At 42.8% G+C, this 25,942-nt stretch overlaps 1 protein-coding gene across 1 annotated transcript in view; it reads left to right on the top strand.

The window, feature by feature from the left end:
- The window catches only part of LOC137373447 (protein unc-79 homolog), a 197,256-nt gene that overhangs the window by 80,398 nt on the left and 90,916 nt on the right, over window positions 1–25,942 (top strand). The window contains 5 exon segments of the mRNA XM_068038269.1: window positions 3,660–3,861; window positions 6,202–6,381; window positions 13,959–14,027; window positions 15,812–16,098; window positions 19,257–19,439. Of these exon segments, the coding sequence (XP_067894370.1) occupies window positions 3,660–3,861; window positions 6,202–6,381; window positions 13,959–14,027; window positions 15,812–16,098; window positions 19,257–19,439 (921 nt within the window).

Below are 25,942 nucleotides of genomic sequence, written 5' to 3'. Positions count from 1 at the left end.
CACCCCCTGCCTCGCTGGGGCCTGACTGATTGCCCCCAGTTAGGCCCCAAAAACTTACCTTTTTTTCCTGGGCCATTCGTCATCTTCCTCCTGCAGCTGGGTGTAGTCCCAGCGGTGGCCACCATTCCCAGTGGTGCTGCTGGGACTAAGAGCTGCCAGCCCACTGATTGGCTGGCAGCTCCATTAGGTGGGACTTCTTACCTCAATGAGATGGGAGTTCCACCCAAGACCAATTAAGGGCCTGGGGACCATAAAATATGATCTGGATTCCCAGGCCTAGCGGAGGCGGGATCGCCATTGACCTTTCAGCCGGTGGACAGGTTCCCCCTCCCCCACCCTGCCCACTGTAAAATCCAGCCCTGTGTGTCACTTTCAGCAACAGAATTATATACAACCACAAACAGTAATATTATGGCCCACTCTGCTCCTCACCCCTTGAAGAGCATCTGGTGAGGAAACCAATCCTTGCTCAAATATTGTTTGTAATAGGGCATGCCAGGAGCAGTGTCAGGCATTCTTCAGAATAAGGTATGAATATAGTGAAGTTACAACATAGAATTACCTGCAGCTAAACACCAAGAGCAACTGAATTAAGCAGTCCTACAACCAGTGGATGATAGTAAAGTTCCGTAGCCAGTTATTGGGGGTCAAGACAAGCCCTCCATTGGCTGGAATCATATCTGATGAAAAGAAAATGGTTGTGGATTTCAGAAGCTAGTCATCACAGCCCCAGGACATCACTACAGGAGTTTCTCAGGGAAGCATCCTCAGTCCAGCCATTTCAGCTTCATTACTTTTTCCCCTCCATCATAAGGTCAGAAATTGGGCTGTTCACTAATGATTCCACGGTGTTCAGCTCCATTCAAAACTTCTCCAATTATGTGCCAGCCTACAACAAAATCTGGATAACATCCATGCCTGGGCTGCCATGTAGCAGGCAACATTTGCACCACATAAGTGTCAGGTAGTGACCATCTCGAACAAGAGGAAGTCCCGACATCTCCACTTAACCTTTAATGCCATCATCATTGAATCATCCACCATTAACATGTTGAGTAGTCAACATTGAACAGAAACTGAGCTGGACTAACTTTATAACCACTATTAGAAAACATAAATATAAACAGAAAATGCTGGAAATACTCAGCAGGTCTGGCAGCGCAAGTGGCGAGAGAAACAGAGTTAACGTTTCAGGTCGGTGACCTATCATCAGAATCTACTTGACCCTTAAGGTCTGACGAAAGGTCACCTGAAACATTAACTCTGTTTCGCTCTCCACAGTTGCTACTTGACCTGCTGAGTACTTCTTTCATTTTCTGTTGCTATTATATAGCTGCTGTGGCTACATGATAAGGGTAGAGACTGGGTACTGTCTGATGAGTGGCTCACTTCCTCACTCCTCTGCCATTTACAAGGTTGGAGTCAGGAGTATGGTGGAAAACTCATCACTTGGCTGCCTGCAAATAGTATTCAAGAAACTCAGCACCATCCAAGACAGAGCATTTTGGTTAATCACTGAACTCAGTATCCACCCCGATCCATCTCTGACAGATTGTGGCTCTAGTGTGCACCATCTACGGGGTGCAATACAGCAACTCACCAAAGATACTTCAATAGCATATCCCTGTCCATGACCTCTATCACCAAGAAGGAAAAGAGCAGTGATTTTGTGGTAACACCATCATCTCTAGGTTCCTGTCCAAAGCCACACAATCTGACTTGGAAATAGAATGTGCTTTGTTTATAGTTGCTGAGTAAATATCCTGGAATTCCATGGTGTATTCTTCTCCTTACACCATTGTGGAAGCACTCTCACAACAAGGTCTTCAATGGTGTAAGGAGAAGAATACACCAACCCATCTTCTCAGGACAGCTAGAAAAGGGCAAAATGTGCACATCTTACCAACCCATGTCCTGTGGGTATGGTAGCACAGCAGTTATGCTATAGGACTAGTAATCCAGAAGCTATACTAATGATCAAATGTTGTAAGTTCAAATCCCACCACGGCAGCTGGAGAATTTAAATTCAATTAATCAAATAAATCAGGAATAAAAAACATGTCTTGGTAATGGTGACTGTTACACCAATGTGCTTTGTTGAATGATAATTTTCTTTAATTCACTGACTGGAAATCTGAATTTATATATATTTTTTAAAAAGACCAGCTAAAAGGATGACTTTGCCGGCAGCTTAAGATGGAAACCTAATTTTCAATACTGTATCCTACACAGCAAGGGTTGTGAGGAGGGAGATGAAATGTCTGCTCATATCTCAGCAAGAACCAAGACCCAGGAAGTTTAAAGGAACTATCTGTTCTTTTTAGCAACAGAAAAATACTGCTAACTGCTATATTTGAATGACTGAGTGAGTGTCATGTGACAAGCCCTCCCCATCTCTGTTTTTTAAACCTGTGTCTTTCTGGAGCAGGGAGAGGAGAAGCAACTGGACTCTGACACATGCAGACCCAATTGGGGGTCTCTCTGTCTCTCTATCTCTCTCTCCATTCCAGCTTGAAAGCTTTTGAATCTTGACTTACCACCTTTGCGTATGCCAGCTACAATCAGAAACCCCATTGGAAGAAATCATCCACATCGCTATCTCCAAGAGACCCACTGAATCCGTCATCTATCTCTTCAGACTAAAAGCCTCAGGACACTGAATTCAGCTAGAAGTCAGCTAAATCACTAGACTCCAGAGACTGTATACCCCTTTTTTCTATGGACTATAACTCAACCAATCTACCTTTCCTCACTCTGTAACCTATTTGTGTATGTGTAAACCTCCCGAGTGTGTGTTTGTGTGAGTGAAAGTTGGTGCGTTGTTTATTATTTTTATTCGTTCAGTTTAGTTAACTCAAGAAAACCTATCCGGTTGGTTCTTATTATGATCATAGCAAATAAGTAATCAAACACCTACTGAATTGGCCAGCGCATCCACTTTAAGAAAGAATTAAACATGTTGTGGTCAAACAAAGAGAGGGAAAATAGGGAAGCCCTTCAACCCCATCTCACTTGAGCATAACAGTGACCATGTAAATGCTGAATTGTCATAAAAACCCAACTGGTTCACTAATGTCCTTTTTGGAAAGGAAATCTGCTGAACTTATCTGGTCTGGCTTATATGTAACTCCATAACAACAGCAATGTGGCTAACTCTTAACTGATGTCTGAAAATTGTCTAGCAAGCCACTCAGTTGGAATGTAAAAGGCAGCTCATCTTCTCAAGTGCAATAAATGCTGATTTTACCAACGACACCCACATCCCACGAATGAATAAAAAAAAAGTTTTAAAATTACAGAATAGCTATTTAACCAAAGAAGGAAAAGAGTACAATTTGATTTATTACACTGTCCAATATAATTAATGTATAGTGATTGCAAATCTAATTTCCTTAGAGCCTGACATAAATGTTTGATAATATAGTTTGAAGTAATGTACTTTGCATGAAAAGAATAAAACTGAAAGGGGATCACATTGGATTTACTTGGCATCCTGTCTAGTGCAAAAGACAAAAATAGCAGTTTGAGTTTGCAAAAAACTATGTCATATATTAAATAATATATTGAAATAATGCCATGGAAAACTAAGAAGATTTGAAAATCAGATTATATAGACAGCCTGTGTGATAAATTTTTAATTTTAATTTTCTTTCATGTAGGGCCTTTGTCTTTGTCTCGATTTTCAGTTTGACACTGTGGTGAAGGATAGACCAACAATCCTCAGCAAATTATTTCTGCTTCATTTCTTAAAACAAGACATTCCAGCTTTAAGCTGGGAGTTTTTCGTCAATAGATTTGATACCTTGTCTCTGGAGGCTCAACTTCATTTGGATTGCAATAAGGAATTTCCCTTTCCTACAAGTAAGTGTAATCATTTACTCCTCAGATTTTCCAACCCATGAGGCCTCTTGCTGCAGTATAGGGTTGCCACCTTTTTCTAACTCGAAAGCCACTCAAAGGTGCAGGGAAGGGCTTAGTTCTGATGGGATTATTTTTCCTGCTTGTACAAAAATTTGTTGAAACTTCAGTAACTAATGCCTTTACATTACAGAAGAAGAAAGTAGAAAAGTGAGCAGCTGCTTTACCAAAATCACTAAAACAGATGATCTGGTCATGATCACACTGCTGTTTGAAGGAGCTTGCTGCGCACAAATTCGCTGCTGCCTTTCCTACATTACAATAGTGACTGCACTTCAAAAAGTACTTCATTGGCTATAAAGTACTTTGGGATGTCCTGAGGTTGTGAAAGGTGCCATATAAATGCAAGTTTGTTCTTTTAAAAGCCAGCTTTTTGATATCTGGTACACATTTTAGAAGCTTCTGGTTAAGCCTAAACAAAAAATGGCCTATCTGGTCCAAAACCAGAAAGGTAGAAACTCTGCCTATGTAACGTTGCACTGTCACGCATGCTGTGTGGTTAGCCACAAGGAAACATATTTACAGAAGAGTGAAGAAGATATGGGGGTAGATTTTTATATTTACCTATTGAGCATTAAACACCACCTTGGTGGAATGCAGATCAGGACATCTGACAGAGAGAATTGTATGCAGAAATTAATGAGGAAATTACATAGGACAATTAAATACGGCTTGAAGTTTACAGTTTTCTAGAACCTATGTTGTACCAATATATGGTTATAATACTTTTATTTATATAGCACTTCATCATGCCAAACATCTCGAAGCACATCATACATTTATTTACTTTTGGAGGACTTGGGCAACATGACAACCATAGTCTTCCAGGAACTCCCACAAACAACAATAATATGAATGGCTGCTAATATGTTTTTTTGAGGTTGAGGGAGATTTTGGTCAGAAAACAAGAATTCCCTACTCTTTCAATAATGCCATGGGATCTCTAATGTGCACCTGAAAAAAATAGATAAGGCTTTGGTTTCAGGTTCCATCCAAAGAACAGCATCTCCTTCAGAATTGCAATGGAGTGTCAACCTAGATTTTTTTTTAGAGATACAGCACTGAAACAGGCCCTTTGGCCCACCGAGTCTGTGCCGACCATCAACCACCCATTTATACTAATCCTACACTAATTCCATATCCCTACCACATCCCCACCTGTCCCTACATTTCCCTACCACCTACCTATACTAGTGGCAATTTATAATGGCCAATTTACCTACCAGCCTGCAAGTCTTTTGGCTTGTGGGAGGAAACCGGAGTACCCGGAGAAAACCCACGCAGACACAGGGAGAACTTGCAAACTGCACACAGGCAGTGTGCTCAAATTCTGCTGTGTGGCTCAAACCTAAAACCTCTGACCCAGAGGTGAGAGTATTATGAACCAAATCAAGCTAGCACAGAATGGCAATGATATTGCACAGTGCTGCAGGATATAAAATAGCAATATAGTGCTGCATACCTGGTACTTCTAGTTGCAATTAATATCAGACGAGTTTTCAGAAACTCTTTTTCTTACGAATGTGAGGTTACATTTTGGTGTTTGTATTCATATTTTTTGTCATTCCAATGTAATTATGTGAAAATTAAGGATATTATGTCATATTACATAGAATGCACAGCATATAAACAGGTCATTCGACCCAACTGGTCCGTGCACATCTTTATGCTCCACAGGCACCTCCTCCCACCCTTCTTTATTTAATTCTATTAGCTGAACCTTCTTTTCCTTTCTCCCTCATGTGTTTATTTAGCTTCTCCTGAAATCCATCTGTGGTATTTGTCTCAAATAATTCTTATAGCAGTGAGTTCCACAATCTAACCACTCTCCAGGTAACGACGTTTCTCCTGAATTTCCTATTGGATGTATTAGTGACTATCTTATATTTATCGCCCCTATCAAACCCTTTTGTAACAACCTCTAACAGGTAACACCTCAGCCTTCTTTTTCTAGAGGGAAAAGCTCTAGCGTGTTCAATCTTTCTTGGTAGATACAATCTCTCAGTTCTGGTATCATCTTTATAAATCTTTTTTCCACCGTCTCCAGTGCCACTGTATCCTTTTTAGACTATAGAGACCAGAACAGTGCATAGTACTGAGAGTGGGCTAACCAAGGTTCTATATCAATTTAATGTAACATCTCTACTTTTCAATTCTATCCCTTCAGAAATGAACTGCCGTGCGTTGTTCACCTTTTTTATGGCATCATATCTGAGTTATGCAAACAATTTTCTTTTTTTAAATGTCTCACTTGACCAGCTGTTTAATTGTGCTTTTCTGCAGCTATAACTGCTGTCAGGACAAATGTTGCTAACCTAAGTGATGCTGCCATGTGGAAAATCAGGCGAGCTCGCTTTGCACGAAACCGACAGAGGAGTGTGCGTTCCCTCAGGGACAGTGTGAAAGGCCCAGGAGAGTCAAAGAGAGCACTTTCTCTTCCAGAAACTCTAAGCACCAAACTGCGTAAGCGCCTTTTGTCTACAAATTTCTGTTCAGTTTGTGAATTTTATTGGCTATATTTTCAGAGCAGCTATAAGAAAATTGTGTTCCATTCAATATGACCTGGACTCTAATTATTTAATATACAGATATAAAAATGGGGCTACAAAACTTGGCTCTGTACCAGACTTTTCAGCGCTATGGGTGCTAGTTTAGGAGAAAGATGGTGTCGCCCTGCTTCCGACCACTTCCAGTGTGGCCCGTGCCTCACGTCATGTTGTTGAGGATTTTAGTGTGGACGTTACATGTGTGCACTGGAAGTATGTAGAGTAGGCGGATTGTGATGTCAGTCAGCATGCAGTGCTGATTTGATGCCCGATCTGCCATTTACCAGCTCGCCACTCTAGCTCACACCCTCTCTTGCACAGCTGAACAAATGCTCAGCAGCAAGAGGCACCATCCACCACCCCGCTTTAAAGGCACCATCATCCAACTTGCAGATTTGTTATTTACCGCTTTTTACTGGCTCTGGCTGAGTTTTTGGATGCAGTGGATGTTCAGAGGAGTTCAGCAAAGTTGGTAAAGTCTGCAGGGAGTGTTGCTGGACATGGTGAAGGCACTAGTTGCTACTGCAAGGCTGTAGAGTACACCACTTGCTCCCAGTTAAGGGGGCTATAGTTGCAGTTCCCTTTGGGCTGCAACATCAGAGGAACATGGAACAGCGGCAGCAAAGAAGAAGAGCTGCTCGCAGAGGGAGGAGGAGGATGATTCTCAGCTGGAGGCCTTACCCACCTGGGGTCGTCTAGGAGCACTTTTCCAACCTGAACCTTGGACCGCAGTGTGTTTGGCAGCTGCGATTCATCAAGAAGTTGGTCACAGAACTGTGCCACCTCTTGGAGCCAGGCCTGCAGCCTCAGAGCACAATAAGGATGGTGATGCCAGTGGCCATCAAGGTGATTGTGACTCTGAACTTCATTCGCCAGCAGATCCTACCAGGCTGGAACAGATAACATAGCAAACATCTCACAGTTCGCCATCCATCACTGCATCTGGGAGGTGACAGAAGCAAGAAATGGGACTTGGAGGAGCATGCATATGGCTTTACCAGGATAGTAAGCTTCCCCATGGTGCAGGATGCCATTAACTGCACATATGTGGCTTTGTGGGTGCTGCACCTCAATGGTGAGATGTACCAAAATCGCAAAGGGTACCACTGACTCAAAATACAATTGGTGAGTGACCACATAGTACATCATACTGTTGAATGCCTGCTTTCCTGGCAGCAGTCATGGCTTGTTCACAAGAACACAAGAAATAAGAGCAGAAGAAGACCATATTGCCCATCAAGGTTGCTCCGCCATTCAATATAATCATGGCTGATCTTTCAATTCCACTTTCCTGCTCGCTCCCCATATCCCTTTAATTCCTACGAGTTCAAAAATCCATCTATCCCAGCCTTAAATGTATTCAACGATGGAGCATCCACAGCCCTCTGGGGTAGAGAATTCCAAAGATTCACAATCCTTTGAGTGAAGTAATTTCTCCTCATCTCAGTCCTGAATGATTGACCCCTTATCCTGAGACTGTGCTCCGGCATTCTAGATTCCCTGACCAGTGGAAACATTACCCTATCAAGCCCTTTCAGAATCTTGTATGTCTCAATTAGATCACCTCTCATTCTTCTAAACTCCTGAGAATTTTGGGCCAATTTACTCAGTCTCTTGGACAAGCCCCACATCCCAATCTAGTAAATCTTTGCTGCACTGCCTCCAGTGCAAGTATATCCTTTCTTAAATTCTTAAGTATTCCTGATGTGGTCTCACCAAAGCCCTGTACAATTTTAGTAAGATTTCTTTATTCCTGTACTCCAATTCCCTTTCAATAAAGGCCAACATGCCATTTGCCTCCTAATAGCCTGCTGGACCTGCGTGTTAACTTTGTGCGTTCCTTGTACGAATACCTCCAAGTCTCTCTGAACATCAACACTTATCAGTTTCACACTGTTTAAAAAATATTCTGTTTTTCTTTTTTTACGACCAAAGTGAACAACTTCACACTTCCCTACATTATTCCCCATTTGCCATCTTGTTGCCCACTCACTTAACCTGTCTATATCTCTGCAATCTCTCTACATCCTCCCTGAAGCTTACCTTTCCACCAAGCTTTATTTCATCAGCAAACTTAGATACATTATACTCTGTCTCTTCATTCTGCGCCTGTCTGCTGATCCAGCAGTTTTCCAGCATCATGTAGAACCAGAATGTGGCTGCTCTACAACTGGCTGATGATTCCCCTCTGCAACCCCACTTCACATGACCAGCACTCATAAGGAGAGTCATTCTGCAATGAGAATCGACATTGAGCAGACTACTGGGGTGCTGAAGAAACGGTGCCACTGCCTGGACCGTTGTAGAGGAACCCTCCAGTACTCACCGGAGCCGGGGTCCTGATTTATGGTGGTCTGTTGCACCCCCCACAACCTGGCCGTCATGAGAGCACAGCCCTTGTCAGCATGGATTCGTCAAGCACCTCAGGAGGAAGAGGAGGAGGAGGAAGGGAGGAGGCAGCTGGCACATCCATGTTCCAGATGGGCTCTCCGTGAATGTATCATAGGTTCTCTTGAATGAAAGCCCAGATTCCTGTTTTTCAACATTTCCCCACCTTACCTCCCTCTGTGACCATCGCAGTGTGCTCCTGGCCACAATCCTGAAATAAAAGCCACCACAAAGCAACCATTCCATACCAACCTTATCCAACAAAAAGTCCAACACTTCATACAATACTCAACTAATTGCCCAGTCTTGTGGGTCCCTTTGCCTGCCCTAGTGTGCCTACACAGTGCTACCCCAGTGGCTGCAGCATGGCTGGTGGAAGGCTGCTGACTTTCAGTGGAGGAGACTGCAGATGACCTTGCAGGATGACCTTGAGCAGCTCTGGACCTTGAAGACCTGGCTTCGGATGGCATTACCTTGGCACGGGCAGCAACAGTTTTCTGCATTACAACAGTGACTACACTTCAGAATGTACTTCATTGGCTGAAAGAATTTTGAGACTTTGAGGTGCTATAAATGCAAGTCTTTCTTTTCTTCCTTTCTTTCAAGGGCACTGGCAGAATGGCAGTGCCGGGAGCACTAATGCCGTCATCCTGGGAGAGGACAGCAGGTTCGTGGTCCACAGAGGGACTGCCATTCCCGCAGGGTGGCACCTCTGCAATTCTGGTAATTTGTTGGAGCTCTGATTGCTGGACTGCTGTGAGACCCTGATAGCTGCTTTGAGCACTGGTATCCACAGCCACGATGGCAGTCTGAACCTGCATGGCGCCAAGCTGGCCTTGCATGACCTCAGTCTGAGCTTTCACTGTAGCACTCAGATACTGAGTGGCTTTTGCTTGTACTGCAGTGGAAACTGAGACATTGGCCATCAGACACAGCATTGTGGTTAGGGTCCACAAGTGTTCTGATGGAGGTGGTTACCACTTCCACGCTTCCCATTCTGCACAAATCCTGTTCCAAGTTGGAGCCAAACTCCTCCATGCTCCTTGACAGTGACAACAGACTGTCACGCAGACCTGCCAATGCACCAAGTTACCATATGATGATACCCATTAAACCTTCTCTGTAGGCTGTCCTATCAAAGTACTCATCTGATCCTATGGAGCAGAACTCGTGTGCAACCTTGCCCTCTGGGGAGCTGGCACTCACGTGATCCTTTTCCCCTGGCCTGGCTGCAGCCCACTCATGCCCATTGACTCACCATGTGCAGATCCCACCTCTGTGCTACCCTCTAAGGTTCACACAGTGTCAGTATCTGAGCTGGTGGCTGCAAGAGTCAGATCGAGTGACGGTGTTTCTTCCTCCTCAGTGCATTCTCCCTCTAGCCCTTTAGCCTCCTGCACCACTGGCTGACCAGGTGGCAGTTCTTGGGTATCTAAAAGTATAAATGTACAAAGGCAGGGTTAGGATGAGGGAAACTGAGAAAGCAAGAGGTGCATGGTTACACCATCTGCAACTTGTACATCATAACGGATTGCAGGAGGAGGGTTAAATGAGATTTCGCAAGATTCCTTAGACAGGAATATAATGTCATCCTTGTTGTCTTCAGTGACACCACTGGCCACGGCCTCAGTGACAGCCGCTCCCATTATTCCCAGCACTGTCTCCTCCATGAGGGACAGCTTATGCAGCTGTGCCAGCCTCCTGCCGGTTAGCTGCTGATGCCATCTATTCTGGGCCACCATGTCCTGCAAAAGAGAGGGAATTGTATCAGTGACTGTGGTGCCATGAATTTGGGTAATGTGCCTACCACAGTTGAATAGCTGGCAGTGCGGGCAAGCTGTAAATGTTAATGTGCGGCTAGGAGTAGTCTGAAGGTGAGATGAGACATGAATGTTGTTATGATCCCTATGTAGATCAACAAACCAAAAGAACCAAATTTACCGAGCAACCCCAACAAAAAAACCAAAAGCACAAGATTTCGTTTTTATAAATTTTGCTCTAACAATCAAACCAAAATCAACATAAATTAAACATGAAATAACAAACAAATCATGGTCAATATATATAGTTTACAGATTCACTTTTACAGACTGTCTCAAGAAAACAAGCTTTGAAACCAGAGTCAGTGCACCCAACAGAATTCAACAAGTCATCTGTTCAGACAACAGTCTGCACACACTTCCCTTCACTGGTCTCACAAACCGCAGACCCCATCACAATGTGATATAGACTGTTGGTAGGCGAGTATGGGGGTGTGTGGTGAATGGTGCAATTTAGGAGACTAGTGGTGAAGTTGATGGGTTATGACATGTAAGGATGCATTGCTGTTCTTGACCACTTGTGTGAGGTCATTAAACTTCTTCGAGCAGTGCATCCATGTCTTCGTGGCTAGACTGGTGGCATGGACCGCCCCGGCCACCTGCTCCCACTGCCTTTTCAGTAGTATCTGGATGCCCCCTGAGGGAAGAGGACCTCTCTCCTCCTGTCGGCCTCCTGCACCAAGGCCTCCAATGCAGCTTTGAAAACTTCGGAGCATGCTCCCTGGCCTGTTGTGCCATCTCTGCTTCTTCCTCCAGGCCTTCCACTCTTCTCCAAGCAGTTTCAGCCCCTGCCTTTAAGAGGTGCAGTCTGGCTTTAGGTGGTGCTAGCCTCGCATGAACTTGAGTCCCCTGCTGAGGCATGCAGTGCATTCAGCCCTGGGCTGCACACCGCAATCATGTAAATTAGCAGGAAGCATATGGTTTGCCTGTTGCCTGCATCACTTTGAATGGGTGTGGGGTAATAGTGCATTGTGATCCCTGCTCCTGATTTTGGGGGCTATCCAGTTTAGCACCCCCTCCCCCACCCCCCCACCCCCGGATGTTTAAGTTTCTGTCTTTATTATTGCTGTAATGATTTTATAGCAGCAAAAGTGATGTGAAGTAACTATAAAAAAGAGGCAGAAAACAGCAGAGAATTGGACTATAATTTCATAATGTAGCAAACAGCAGACAGAAGCATCAGCAGTAATTCAATTTCAGTTTTAAACCGAATTAAGTGCAGTTTGCTTATGTACTCCCAGCATCATTTTAAAAGGATATAAATGAATAAAAAGCAATCCGCCCCCATCCCAAATAATATTGTTGAGCAAATAATGAGACTAGTCCACATCATTTTCCATACCACTAGTACTACACTGAAAGGATCTAGCTGAAAGATTAACACATCTTTTCTCTCTTGAAAAGTTGAACCTGCCATGTATTTCCACCATTTTCTGTTTAACCACATCACTTTTGAAGGACACCAATTAATTTTTTTCTTTTCAATCAGCACTTTTCAAAATTATGGCTGGAATACATATATATTTATTGCTGAAAATTTTTAAGACTGGATTGGTTTCAAGAACAGGAAGATTTTAGTGGGGAATTAAATTAATATCTGTTGTTTTGTGGAGGAGGTGGTTTGTGCAGAGTGTTTGGTGCCATGATCCCTGGCTTAATTACAGCCAAAAATAGCAGTGTGATTATTAAGTGGTACCAGCAGTATTTAAAGGGATTATCAAGTGTTTGCAGGTTAGTTGCTGGATTATTTCTTCTAGCTGTTGCTGCAATTCTGTGAGTTTTCAGTGTTTTTCCATTTTTACTCAAAGTTTCAATAGTCTGGAATGAGTGATCTGGCTGGTACTGAAATATTTTTTTACAGACTTAAAGGCTTCGGCACAAACCAATTACTTCCTCCCTGGCCTGGCTGGCCTTCCCCTTGGCATTTAGCGTAGCTGGGAGAATGAGCAGAGGGCACATGGAGCAGGACAAGCCGCTAGCAGAGGGAGGAGGAGAGGGGAGAAGGGCTCCCAGCAATGCCCCTTTCCCTAATTTGCCAGCACTGTCGCCTTCATGGGGCTAAAACATACAGGTGTGCCTCTACCCCTCCCATTAATCCCTGCTGCCTCATGTTGTGCACGACCTTCTCCTGTAAGAAACAGGGGAGTGATATATTTGGGTGATGTGGTAGTCACAGTTGAATAGTTTGTGAAAGCTGTGGGATGTGGGTGCGAGGCTTGCAACAGTATTAAGTCTGTGAGGGGGAGGTAAAGTGTATGAATGTTACGGTTTAGTCCTGATTGATAGAGATTGTTGATAGGTCATTGACAGGGTGTAGTGAATTGAGCTGTGTCTGGGGCTAGTGATGCTGTTGGTGGGATATGGCATTTGAGGATGCTCTCCTGACTTGACAACTCGTGTGAGGTCATTAAACTTCTTCCTGCACTGCATCCATGTTCTTGAGGCTAGATCCTCACATTCACCTACGCTGCTATCTCTTGTCACTGCCTTCTGAGGGTGTATTTGGAGGGTTTCCATCCCCCATGAGGATACAGGACACCTCTCCTCCTTTCCATCTCTTCCACCAAGACCTAGGGTGCAGCATTTGAAAACCTTGGTACACATTCTCTCCCATGGTCTTCCACAGCACAATATTCAGAATGATTTCAACACCACCAGCAACCACAATGCACCTGCCCTTTTAAGAGGTGCAGGCTAGCTTTAAGTAGCGTGAGGAATTCATGATAATGGGTCCCCAGATGATGCGTGCAGCCAATCAACATCGCAGGGAGCGCTGGCTGCACAAAGCACCTATGGAAATGAGAAGGCAGCATGAAGTTGGAATCCTACCTGCAGTGCAAACAATGGGCGCTGGTTAGTCGCACATCATGATCCCTGTGCCCGATTTTGTGAGTTATCCAGTTTAACCCCCATTGCTTTTTGAAACCATGTATTGTACAAAATAATAGTTACATGTGTAACTATATATTTACACTTTGTTCACATGTACGGTGTCTATCAGTGCCTTCTCTTTCCTACTATCTTCATGTTTTTTGAGAATGTATTAAGAATTATTGTGTAGAGTTTCTCAGTTGATCGACAAAAGCAGAAAATAATTATTCAAATCCCCGCTATTACTGATTCCTAACTACCAAAATCAAATGTAATACATGGACCTAATTTTAGTACATGTTGTCCTTTCAGGAAACTAGCTCAGAGAGGCATATGTTAACCTGTTAAGAGAACTGCCTATATTCAGAAAATTCCAAGATTATATATGTTGTTATTTTGTTTCAAATTTTTACAGCTCTGCGACTGACTAGACATGAGCAGTCAGCTCCAACTCTTGGTGCAATGATGGAGCACGTTATGCATGGTAAAACAATATAATTGTTTGTGTATGTAATGTCGCTTAGAATCTAAATTATTGGTAGCCAGTAATTGTAGTTTCAGTGATACTGTTCTTATTGTATTATCAAATATTAATTCAAAGTTGTGTTAAATACTGTTTCAAGCAACAGATTACGAATCTAAAATTCGAACCTTCCCAGTGATTCTTATGTTAAAATATTTGCTCACTGATTTTTTTTCCTGCTATAAATGTGAAATTCATACAAGGTACAGCACAAATGGAGGTAATTTGGTCATTGTGACTGTGTTGGTAACTCTTCAGTTCCCTTCAAAATAATGTTCTAGTTTCTGCTTCAGTCTTGTGAAAAGGCATTCCATGTGAAAAGAATTCCTCCAACTTCCCTCTGGTAATAATCCTGAGATTATGCCCCCTTTGTTACCTCAGTATCCTGGAGGCAGAGTCAGCCTTACAGTGAGGATGTCTGTTTGCCAGTGCATGTATGAGCATTTGGTGATGAGTAATGTGGGATTGGATTTAAATTACTAGACCATAAAAGTGGCTGCTACATCACAAGTCGTCCTTTCATTATATTGATGGCAGTTGTCCTCCACCTAGCTCATGAGGAAACTCTGAGACTTGGGATGGCAGCTGCTGGAAGGCATTGCCTGGAAGCCTGATGGCAAATACATCTGTTGCTAAAATTCCAGTTGGTTGAACCACTGTTTGGGAGGGTATGATCCCTGGCCATGCTGTGATCAAAGAGCTGCAGTCATATTTTATGCCAAATTGTGCTGGTCATCATGATAGTCTTAAAAAGTTTTTAGTAACTGCTGTCTACTTAGTGAGATCTTAAATCTGTGCTTGTCAGTTGTCCACTGACGGGAGCTGCTGACTGAGCTCCTTTGGGAGACAGTTAATCACAATCGCAAGGTACAGGTGGGGATGTGGTAGGAATATGGGATTAGTGTAGGATAGTATAAATGGGTGGTTGATGGTCGGCACAGACTCGGTGGGCCGAAGGGCCTGTTTCAGTGCTGTATCTCCAAACTAAACTAAACAATCTGTTTGGACCAAATTGGCTCCCAAGGTGATGATGGTAGATTGGAATCTTTGGCAAACTTGGTAATCTAGGCCAGGGGAAGTTCATAGTATCCAAGGCACTGTTGGTGATTGACCAGTCATTAATGCGTTTTAAAGGGAAGAGCCGTTGTTTGGGCTTGCATTTTTCATGCTTGTTTCCAGATAACCTTGCAATGCAATGCTGACATAGTTAGGTGGTCCCATCTGGGGAAGTTTGGAAAGCTTTTTGGTGTTTTGTGCTGATAGGCTGAATACAACTGTGGAGTGGAGTTGGGGGCAGGGGTAAGTCTTGGCTGTTGCCAAGCTGTGTCTCAGTTCTGTCGACTTGGGTAAGTGGGTTCTGTTCCCATGGGTCATTCTGGCTGCTGGCTTTAGCAAATTCTGGAAGAGTTACACTGGAGGCGCTGCCAGCTATGGGAGACCCAACAATGGAGTATGTTTTGCGTGATTAAAACTAACCGTTCAGCTTCAGGCAATACAAGGCAGCTAAAATGAAATACCAATTTTACAATATTATTGAATTCAAATACCATTTGTGAGCAACTTGTTTTGTATTTAAATTGAATATTCCCTTTAAATGTCATAGATGGTACACTAGTTGAGCCAGTTCTCACTAACGTTCAAGTCAATGACTATTTTTATTATTTTTGCAGTTTGAATTAATTAGTAGAGAGAGAATGTAAAAGAAAAACAATTGAACTGAACATTGGGTCATGTGCTACATTTAGGTCAACATTCTTCAGAGGATGATGCAATTATTAAGGATCCTTTACCAGAGGATGCCGGGATTGATCATCAAACGGTCCATCAGCTAATCACAGTTCTAATGAAGTTCATGGCGAAGGATAAAAGCAGTGCTGAAGCTGATATCAGCAGCGCCAAAGCATTCAACACTGTTAAGCGGCATCTGTATGTGTTGCTTGGCTATGACCAGCAGGAGGGGTGTTTCATGATTGCCCCTCAGAAAATGCGAACTTCCACTTGCTTCAATGCCTTTATTGCTGGAATAGCACAGGTAAAGTATGTCATTATTAAGGTATTTGTAATTGGAGTACAAATATTTAGAATGCTTTAGGCCTTTTTAAAGTTAATATCTTGATCCTTTGAGTTATGGACTTTTACCTGTAAGTTCATTATTCAGTTTCACACATTATTTTTGAGATAATGAGAAAATAATAGAGATGCTTTCAATAAACTGTTAGAAATGATCTATACTTTATTAAAATTGTTGAATGTTTATTTAAACATTCTGTGTAAATATTTATTAGAATGTCTGAAATTATAGATGTACAATATCAGTAATGCAGATTTATAAAAGATTTTAATCACCATATTTTAAAGTCATTCAACTCTATCCCATCCCAAAGGAAGGTTTCCTATTGAATTCCAAGTGTCACAATATACTAATAAACACATTTCTGATTTCACTACACACGGGGTTCACGTTCCCACTATGCATTAAGTCCTGCTAACAGTGTAAACTCTTGCAAAACTTATTTCATAATGTATGAGCAAAACCTTTCCCCTTAATCATTTTCACCTTTTTCAACCTCAAACAACAACAACTTATATTTATATAGCACCTTTAAGGTATTGAAACATCCCAAAGGCACTTCACAGGAGCATTATCAAACGAAGTATGACACTAAGCCACAAAAGGAGATATTAGGTCAGATGACCAAAAGCTTGGTCAAACAGGTAGGTTTTAAGGAGTGTCATAAAGGATGAAAGCGAGGTGGAGAAGCGGAGAGATGATGGGAGGGTATTTGAAAGCCTAGGGTCTAGGCAACTGAAGGCACAGCCACCAATGGTGGAGTGATTAAAGTCAGAGATGCACATGAGGCATTAGAGGAGCGCAGATATCCTGGAGGGTTGTGGGGCTGGAGGAGATTACAGAGATAGGGAGGGGAGGGGAGAGGTCAGGGAGGGATTTGAAAACAAGGGTGAGAATTTTAAAATCAAGATGTTGCTTGACCAGGGGCCAATGTAGGTCAGTGAGCACAGGGGCAGTAGGGGAACGGAACTTGGTGTGGGTTAAGACGCAAGCAGCAGAGTTTATACCAGGTAAGAGAGTGTCCAATAACCACATACTTAATCTAATTTGTGAGCTGTTTAGTAGACTGCCCCCACTCACTGACTGGACCATGTTTTTTGTTCCTTGTTGAGCAACTATCCAGCAAGACTACAGCTGGGAATCAGTAAGCTGTTTCATAAGTATGCCAAGGATTTGAGAGTTTTACCTGTTCTGGAGTCCATAAAACGGTGATGCACAAGCTATTGTAAAATTCAGGTGTTTTTTTTTGTCCTTTAAGGTGCCATGTAGATAGCAGACAGGCAATTCCATTGACCTCAGGTCTCTGGCAATGCCACATTTCCTATTGGTCCTGTTACTGCCAAAACTGGGAACTTATTGTTTCAGGAACTGTGATAGGCCCCCCAGAGGACCTGCTGTCTGATCTGCAATCAACCTAATGATCAGTCTGCAAATGAACTGGAGAGGGCACCAAACGTTTTAATTATTTTTGTCTACAAAATAAGTGACAACATTTCAAAAGTAATTTATTGGTTGCGAAATGCTTCAAGAGATCCTGGCTTCACTTGCCTTTATACTGTACATGCTCACAGTTATGTAACCCTGGTATGTTGCTGAATATTTCACAGATTGGAACACTTGACTGGAAAAGCATTTCTTCCCTCTGATGGTATGAGTACTTAAGTGCTGCATCAACATCATTTGTCAGAAGCAGTCTCCCTCTCTTCCTCACTAGGAAAGAAATGTCACTGATGGTGAACAGAACAGTCCACCAGATGGCACTCTTTAACAAAGCAAGAAATAGAATTACACGAGTCAAAGTTTTCCACTATATAATACATGCTAGTAGGCACATCAGTGTGGTACAGAATATAATTTTCATCTGTTTTTGTATTATCTATGCTGTTTGCTGAATCTCCTTTAAAAGGCTATGAAATACCACTTTGATTACTTGTGTATATCTTTCATAAGTATTACATTTTCCCAGTCTACAATTCAAATAGAATTTAAACTTGTTGGGGATGAAATTTGCGTGGGCGGGGTTAGTACTGCATTGGTCACTTGATATTCCGTACCATAGGCTTCAATAGAGCTGCTTATTGGGCATGCAGTATAACAGGTGGCAAAGCGATGCTGGCTTTTTTGTGTCCCTTGCCCAATCCAGTTTCACACCCATTTTATTGTACTGATTTATGTCTACACATTGTTCTAGTAACAACTGACTGTTGGCATAACTGAAATTATTTGTTGAATCTTCGATTCTTTTGATTGCTTGATATGCCTGTTGCAAATTATGTTTTGACTTCTGGGCTCCATTTTTACTCCTGTGATCAGACACTGTGATTGGCACAGTGGCGCAGTGGTTAGCACCGCAGCCTCACAGCTCCAGCGACCCGGGTTCAATTCCGGGTCCTGCCTGTGTGGAGTTTACAAGTTCTCCCTGTGTCTGCGTGGGTTTCCTCCGGGTGCTCCGGTTTCCTCCCACATGCCAAAGACTTGCAGGTTGATAGGTAAATTGGCCTTTATAAATTGCCCCTAGTATAGATAGGTGGTAGGGAAATATAGGGACAGGTGGGGATATGGTAGGAATATGGAATTAGTGTAGGATTAGTATAAAATGTTGGTGGTTGATGATCGGCGCAGACTCGGTGGGCCGAAGGGCCTGTTTCAGTGCTGTATCTCTAAATAAAAAATAAATAAATAAATAATAACTCCTGGATGTATTGCACTCTGCACCACATCAAGACAGCTTGCTTACCTGATGTTCCAAAGTTTTTTTAATTTTATACTTAAATAATAAAATAACGTATGCTCATTCAGAATCCCCGATTATGTTTTTAATAAGCTGAACTAGTAACCTTTTGAAACCAGTTTTTATCCTGAAGATTATACATGTTAAAGATTTTACTTTTTGTAATACTTATTTTCATTGACCGAGGCAAAATTATATTTTGTTATATTTCAGTTTTACTAAATTATGGGGCCAAGAAACTAATAGTCAGTCCGGAATAGTTCTCTGATGTGGCATATATGATAATTTACTGGAGATAATCTACTTCACTGTTTTAACCAACTTGTTCATAGTTTTGTAAAACAAGAATTTACTAAATCTTCAGAATTTAATGCCATATTTCTTGTAGGTTATGGATTATAACATTAGCCTGGGAAACCAACTCCTTCCCCTGGTCGTGCAAGTGCTTAAATATTGCACCTGTCCACAGCTACGCCATTACTTTCAGCAACCTCCACGCTGTTCTCTTTGGACTCTGAAACCTCACATACGACAGATGTGGCTGAAGGCTTTGCTAGTGATTCTGTACAAGGTAAAACTGTTTGTTCAACTAAATGTACATTGCAGCCTTGGCTAGAGTAACATATCTGTCCAAAATAATGCATGGAGATTTTTTTATTTTATTCATTCTTGGGATATGAACTCCGCTGACAATTATAGCCTATCCCTAATTTCCCTTAAGAAGGTGGTGGTGAGCTGCTTTCTTGAAGCGCTGCAGACCATGTGGTGTAGGTATACCAACAGAGCTGTTAGGGATTTTCATGTTTTTGACCCAGTGGTGGTTATAGTTCCAAGTCAGGATGGTATGTGACTTGGAGGGGAACTTACAGGTGGTGGTGTTTCCATGCATCTGCAGACTTTCTAGTTGGTAGACGTCATGAGTTTGGAAGGTGCTGTTTAAGGAGCCTTGGTGAGTTGTTGCAATGCATCTTGTAGATGGTACACACTGCTATCTCTGTGCGCCGATGGTGAAGGGAGTGAGTGTTTAATGTGGTGGATGGGCTGCTGATCATGCGAGCTGCTTTGTCTTGATTGGTGGCAAGCTTCTTGAATGTTCACAGAATCACAGAATTGGTACAGTGCACAAGGAGGCCATTCAGCCCATTGTGTCTGCATCGGCCCTCCGATACAGCAATTCAGGAAATTATAGGCTGATGAGCCTTACGTCAGTGGTAGGGAAATTATTGGAGAGGATTCTTCGGGACAGGATTTACTCCCATTTGGAAACAAACGAACTTATTAGCGAGAGGCAGCATGGTTTTGTGAAGGGGAGGTCGTGTCTCACTAATTTGATTGAGTTTTTTGAGGAAGTGACAAAGATGATTGATGAAGGAAGGGCAGTGGATGTTATCTATATGGACTTCAGTAAAGCCTTTGACAAGGTCCCTCATGGCAGACTGGTACAAAGGGTGAAGTCACATGGGATCAGCAGTGAGCTGGCAAGATGGATACAGAACTGGCTCGGTCATAGAAGATAGAAGACAGAGGGTATCAGTGGAAGGGTGCTTTTCTGAATGGAAGGCTGTGACTAGTGGTGTTCTGCAGGGATCTGTGCTGGGACCCTTGCTGTTTGTAGTGTATATATAAATGATTTGGAGGAAAATGCAGCTGGTCTGATGAGTACGTTTGCAGATGACACAAAGGCTGGTGGAGTTGCGGGCAGTGATGAGGATTGTCGGAGGATACAGCAGGATATAGATCGTTTGGAGACTTGGGCGGAGAAATGGCAGATGGAGTTTAATCCGGACAAATGTGAGGTAATGCATTTTGGAAGGTCTAATGCAGGTGGGAAGTATACAGGGCAGAAAATGGCAGAACCCTTAAGAGTATTGACAGGCAGAGAGATCTGGGCGTACAGGTCCACAGGTCACTGAAAGTGGCAACGCAGGTGGATAAGGTAGTCAAGAAGGCATATGGCATGCTTGCCTTCATCAGACGGGGCATAGAGTATAAAAATTGGCAAGTCATGCTGCAGCTGTACAGAACTTTAGTTAGGCCACACTTAGAATATTGCTTGCAATTCTGGTCGCCATACTACCAGAAGGATTTGGAGGCTTTGGAGAGGGTACAGAAGAGGTTTACCAGGATGTTGCCTGGTCTGGAGGGCATTAGCTATGAGGAGAGGTTGGATAAACTAGGATTGTTTTCACTGCAACGACGGAGGTGGAGGGGTGACATGATAGAGGTTTGCAAAGTTATGAGCGGAATGGACAGAGTGGATAGTCAGAAGCTTTTTCCTCGGGTGGAAGAGTCAGTTACTAGGGGACATAGGTTTAAGGTGAGAGGGAAAAGTTTAGAGGGGATGTGCGAGGCAAGTTCTTTACACAGAGGGTGGTGAGTGCCTGGAACTTGCTGCCGGGGGAGATGGTGGAAGCAGGTACGATAGTGACGTTTAAGAGGCATATTGACAAATACATGAATAGGATGGGAGTAGAGGGATACGGTCCCCAGAAGTGCAGAAGGTTTTAGTTTAGGCAGGCATCAAGCTCGGCGCAGGCTTGGAGGGCCGAATGGCCTGTTCCTGTGCTGTACTGTTTTTTGTTCATTCAGTTCCATTCCCCCACTTTCTCCCTGTAACCCTGCACATTCTTCCTTTTCATATAACAGTCTAATTCCCTTTTGAATGCTTTAATTGAATCTGCCTCCACCACACTTTCAGGCAGTGCATTCCAGACCTTAACCACTTGCAGAGTGAAAAAGTTTTTCCTCATGTCACTTTTGCTTCACTTAACAATTAAGTTCTTGATCCTTTCAGGAGAGGGAACGGTTTCTCCGTATTTACTTTGTCCAGACCCCTCATGATTTTGAATACCTCTATTAAATCACCTCTCAGCCTTCTCTTCTCCAAGGAATACAGTCCCAACTTCTTCAATCTATCTTCATAACTGAAGTTCCTCACCCCGGAACCATTCTCGTGAATCTTTTCTGTATTCTCTCCAGTTCGCTCATGTCTTTCCTAAAGTGCGGCCTCCAGAACTGGATTCAGTACTCCAGTTGAAGCTGAACTAGTGTCTTATACAAGTTCAGCATAACTTCCTTGCTATGCCCCTATTAATAAAGCCCTGTACACCAAGGTCTGGGTCATTAATGTATATCAGGAAAAGCAAGCTGCATTACACTCCTGACTTTGCCTTGTAGTTGGGGCTTTGGGGAGCCAGGAGGTGAATTGCTCGCCACAGAATTCCCAACCTCTGACCTGCTTTTGTTCCCACAATATTTATATGGCTGGTTCAGCTAAGTTTCTAGTCAATGGTAACTCCCAAAATGTTAATAGTGGGGGATTCAGCGCTGGTATTGTTGAATATCAAGAGGAAATGGTTGGATTCTCTCTTTTTGGAGATGGTCATTGCCTGGCACTTGTGTGGTGTGAATATTACTTGCCATGTATCAGCCCAAGCCTGAATGTAGTCCAGGACTTGCTGCTTGTGGTCATGGAGTGCTTCATTATCTGAGGAATTGTGAGTGGTGCTGAACGTTGTGCAATCATCAGCGAACCTCCTCACTTCTGATCTTATGTTGGAGGGAAAGCCATTGATGAAGCAGCTGAAGATGTTCAGGCCTCAGACACTACCCTGAGAAACTCCTGCAGTGATGTCCTGGGACTGAGATGAATTCTGGAATTCAGCTGTTTGGTCCATGTTTATACCAAGGCTGTAATGAGGTCTGGAGCTGATTGACCTTGGTGGAAACCAAACTGAGCATTGGTGAGCAGGTTGTTACTGAGTAAGTTCCGCTTGATAGCACTGTCAACGACATTTTCCATCACTTTGCTGGTGATTGAGAGTAGATTGGTAGGGTGGTAATTGGCTTGATTGAATTTGTCCTGCTTTTTGTTTACAATTTTCCACATTGTCAGGTAGATGCCTACCATAGCTGTACTGGAACAGCTAGTAGGGCACGGGAACCGACGACATGTGTCGGGTTCGGGTCAGGTCGGGTCACTCTTCCGGGTCTGGCATTTGGGCTCGGTTCGGGTCAGGCCAGGTCGGACACACTCTATCACCACAACCAATACATGTCTCCAATGTTAATGTACTTTTTGGACTTGAAAGGTTGTTTAGCTACAATTTTTTTAACCTTGTGCAGATAAGCAACAAAGTGAAAAATGGAAGCTAGGTTAACTGATGGTCGGGTTAAAGGCCTGCTACCCGCCCCGAACCCGATGGGACCCAACGACATGTGTCGGGTCAGGCCCCTCTTCCAGGTCAGGCTTTCGGGCTCAGGTTGCGTCGGACCAGACACACACAGTTAGTGCTCTGCCGGTAAGTATTGAAATTAAAAATCTTAGCTGAGCTGGGAGTCCAGGACGAAACTGAGTCTGTGCAGTGAGTGAGTGACGTTACTATGACGTCATCACGCATGTGCTGCAGCTTCCTGGAGGTTCCGAGTCAGAAAATAAGTAAAGGGATGGTTGGGCTGGGATTGGGTCGGGCTCGGGGAAAAATTGGAGGGACTTGAGCCGGGTCGGGCTCGGGTCCGCTGTGGTTCAGTCGGGTTTGGGTCGGGTTCTTTTTCGCGACCTGAGCAGGCCTTTAGGTCGGGTCGGCTCGGGCCGGGAAAAAATGAAAGGACTCGGGCTGGGTTGGGCTTGGGTCGGATGTGGTTCTGTTGGGCTCGGGTCGGGTTTTATTTGCAGACCCAAACCGGCCTTTAATGGCTAGTTCTGGAGCACTAGTCTTGTTTTCAGTCCTACAGATTGCATTATGGAACTTGTCATGAGAAAGACAATGCTGTTTGATTGTAAACCTTCCATAATGTACAAATATAATTGAAACATTCAGTATATGTTTTTCTGCACTAAGTTGAATGTTACCAGCTAGACAATTATTAGTTAAATCAATGTGGAGTGTAATAGAACCTTAACAAGTCATATTTGTATTGTGTTGGCAATATCAAATTTAGTAAATCATCACACCTCTCATTTTCAACACAGTTGCAATTGATTATTCAATGAGTTATTACTGTCTGAATGACATTAAATCTTAGTACATAGGATTCTATTTCAGATCTTTCGTGAACGGTTATTAAGTTGAAAACAGGCCTTTGGTATAGCTACTATGTGGAATGTTGACAGCCTTTTATAAATATGACCACCAATGGTGTCTTATTCTCTGACTTCTTCAGTAATTCAGAAAAGCACTTGGCAGAATTCCAAATGAACACATTAACTGAAAGTCAGGAGGGAGTTGGTGCAGGCGTTTTTGTTGGACCTTTTTAGTTAGAAATGATCATTTCCTGGCACTTATGCAGTTCTGATACTACCTGCCACTTACTGGTACTACATTGCGTGATGCAGGATGTCATTCATCACTGTGAATTCGAGACTTTGTCTTCACAGGAATTGTATGGTGATCATTTCTAGCAATGCTATCATGGACAGATGTGCCTATGGTAGATAGGTTGGTAAGGTTCAGGCCAAATAGATCACTTCCTCATGTTGGTGCCCTCACCACCTGATGCAGGCTCAGTCTGGTAGGTATGCCCTTCAGGACTTGGTCACATTGGTCAACTTCCGGGCCACTCTTGGTGGTGAACGTTAAAGTACATTCTGTGTCCTTGCTTCCTTCAGAGCTTTCTTCAGGTAATGTTTGACATGGCAGAGTACCGATTCATCAGTTGAAGGGCTGGAAGTAGATAGTATTCAACAGGAAGTTTACTTACCGGTGTTTGATTTGAAGCAATGAAACCTCAGATGGTCTAGAGTCAATGTTGAGGACTAAACCCACTTTACTGTATACCACACTTGTACCCACTTCTGGTCGGTCTACCCTATCCATGGGACATTATTTGCCCATGGCTAATGTTGGGTATTAGAAATGATTCTGTGAGTATGTCAGGTTGTTGCTTGACTAGTCTTAGGGACAGTTCTTAATACGTGGACACCTGTTTTTAGGTATTAGTGAGGAATTCTTTGCAAAATGGACTGAGCTAGGACCACCTGAGTATGTACTAATCTGATTCTTGGGATGTAATTCTGATTTGTAATGATTGCTTTACAACTGAGTGGTTTTCTAGGGCAATTCAGAAAATATTTAGAATCAACCACATACTGTGAGACTGACATCACATGAAGGCCAAACTAGATAGTTGTGATATGTTCCTTTCTTTCAAGGATATTAGTGAACCAGTCAATTTTTAATGAGAATAATAATAGCTTTGATGAAAAGCTCTAAACCATGGAATAATAGGGCAGGAGAAGACCATTTACCTCACAGAACATGTACTGGTGCTAAATCCTCATTGGAACACTATAATCTAACCCAATCCATTTTCTGCTATTTCCTTCTACTGTTTCATATTTTACCTTTCCATACATTTATCCAATACTTAAAAAATTTATGTTAGTGCTATTGTTGGTGAAGCATTCCATATTACAATATACTCTGAATGAAAATAATTCTGCTGACATCTTCCTTCATTCTTCTTGTGGTAATCCTGTGTCTATGCTTTCATACTGATGTTTCATGAATGAGCAAATGCAAACTTTAAATCTTCATCCTCAAAACCCATCATAATTTTGAAAATCTCTATTCAATCCCATTAACCTGCTCGGTTCTGGTGAAAAAGTATAATTTTAAACCTTTCTTCAATATTATAATCTCTCATTCTTGATATCATTCTCCTGAATCTTTGGTGCATTGTGTCCATGGCTTTAATATTCCTCCTATAATGGGATTCCCCAGAACTACATGTAATAACCAAACTCTGACTTTATAATGTCTTTCTTTGCTTTTATATTCAATGTCCCATTACAAAACCTAGAATCTAATTTGTCCATTTATCTTGTTTTCTACCAGCATTCACACATTTAAAGATCTAAGCACATAAGAGTATGCAGGGAGAGAGGGAATGGATGACCACCAGAAAGTCAAGTAGAAACAGGCAGGTAGTGCAGGAGTCTCCTGAGTGCATCCCATTTTCCAACCAATATTCAGTTCTGAATACTGGTGAGAGTGATGGCTCATCTGAGAAGTGCAGCCTGAGCCAATTCCATGGCACAATGGGTGGCTCAGCTGTACAGGGGGTTACAAAGAA

Source organism: Heterodontus francisci, chromosome 9 (assembly GCF_036365525.1).
Source record: "Heterodontus francisci isolate sHetFra1 chromosome 9, sHetFra1.hap1, whole genome shotgun sequence".
NCBI classification, from domain to species: domain Eukaryota; kingdom Metazoa; phylum Chordata; class Chondrichthyes; order Heterodontiformes; family Heterodontidae; genus Heterodontus; species Heterodontus francisci.
Note: the sequence above shows the minus strand (reverse complement) of the source record. Positions and strands in the feature narration are given on the sequence as shown.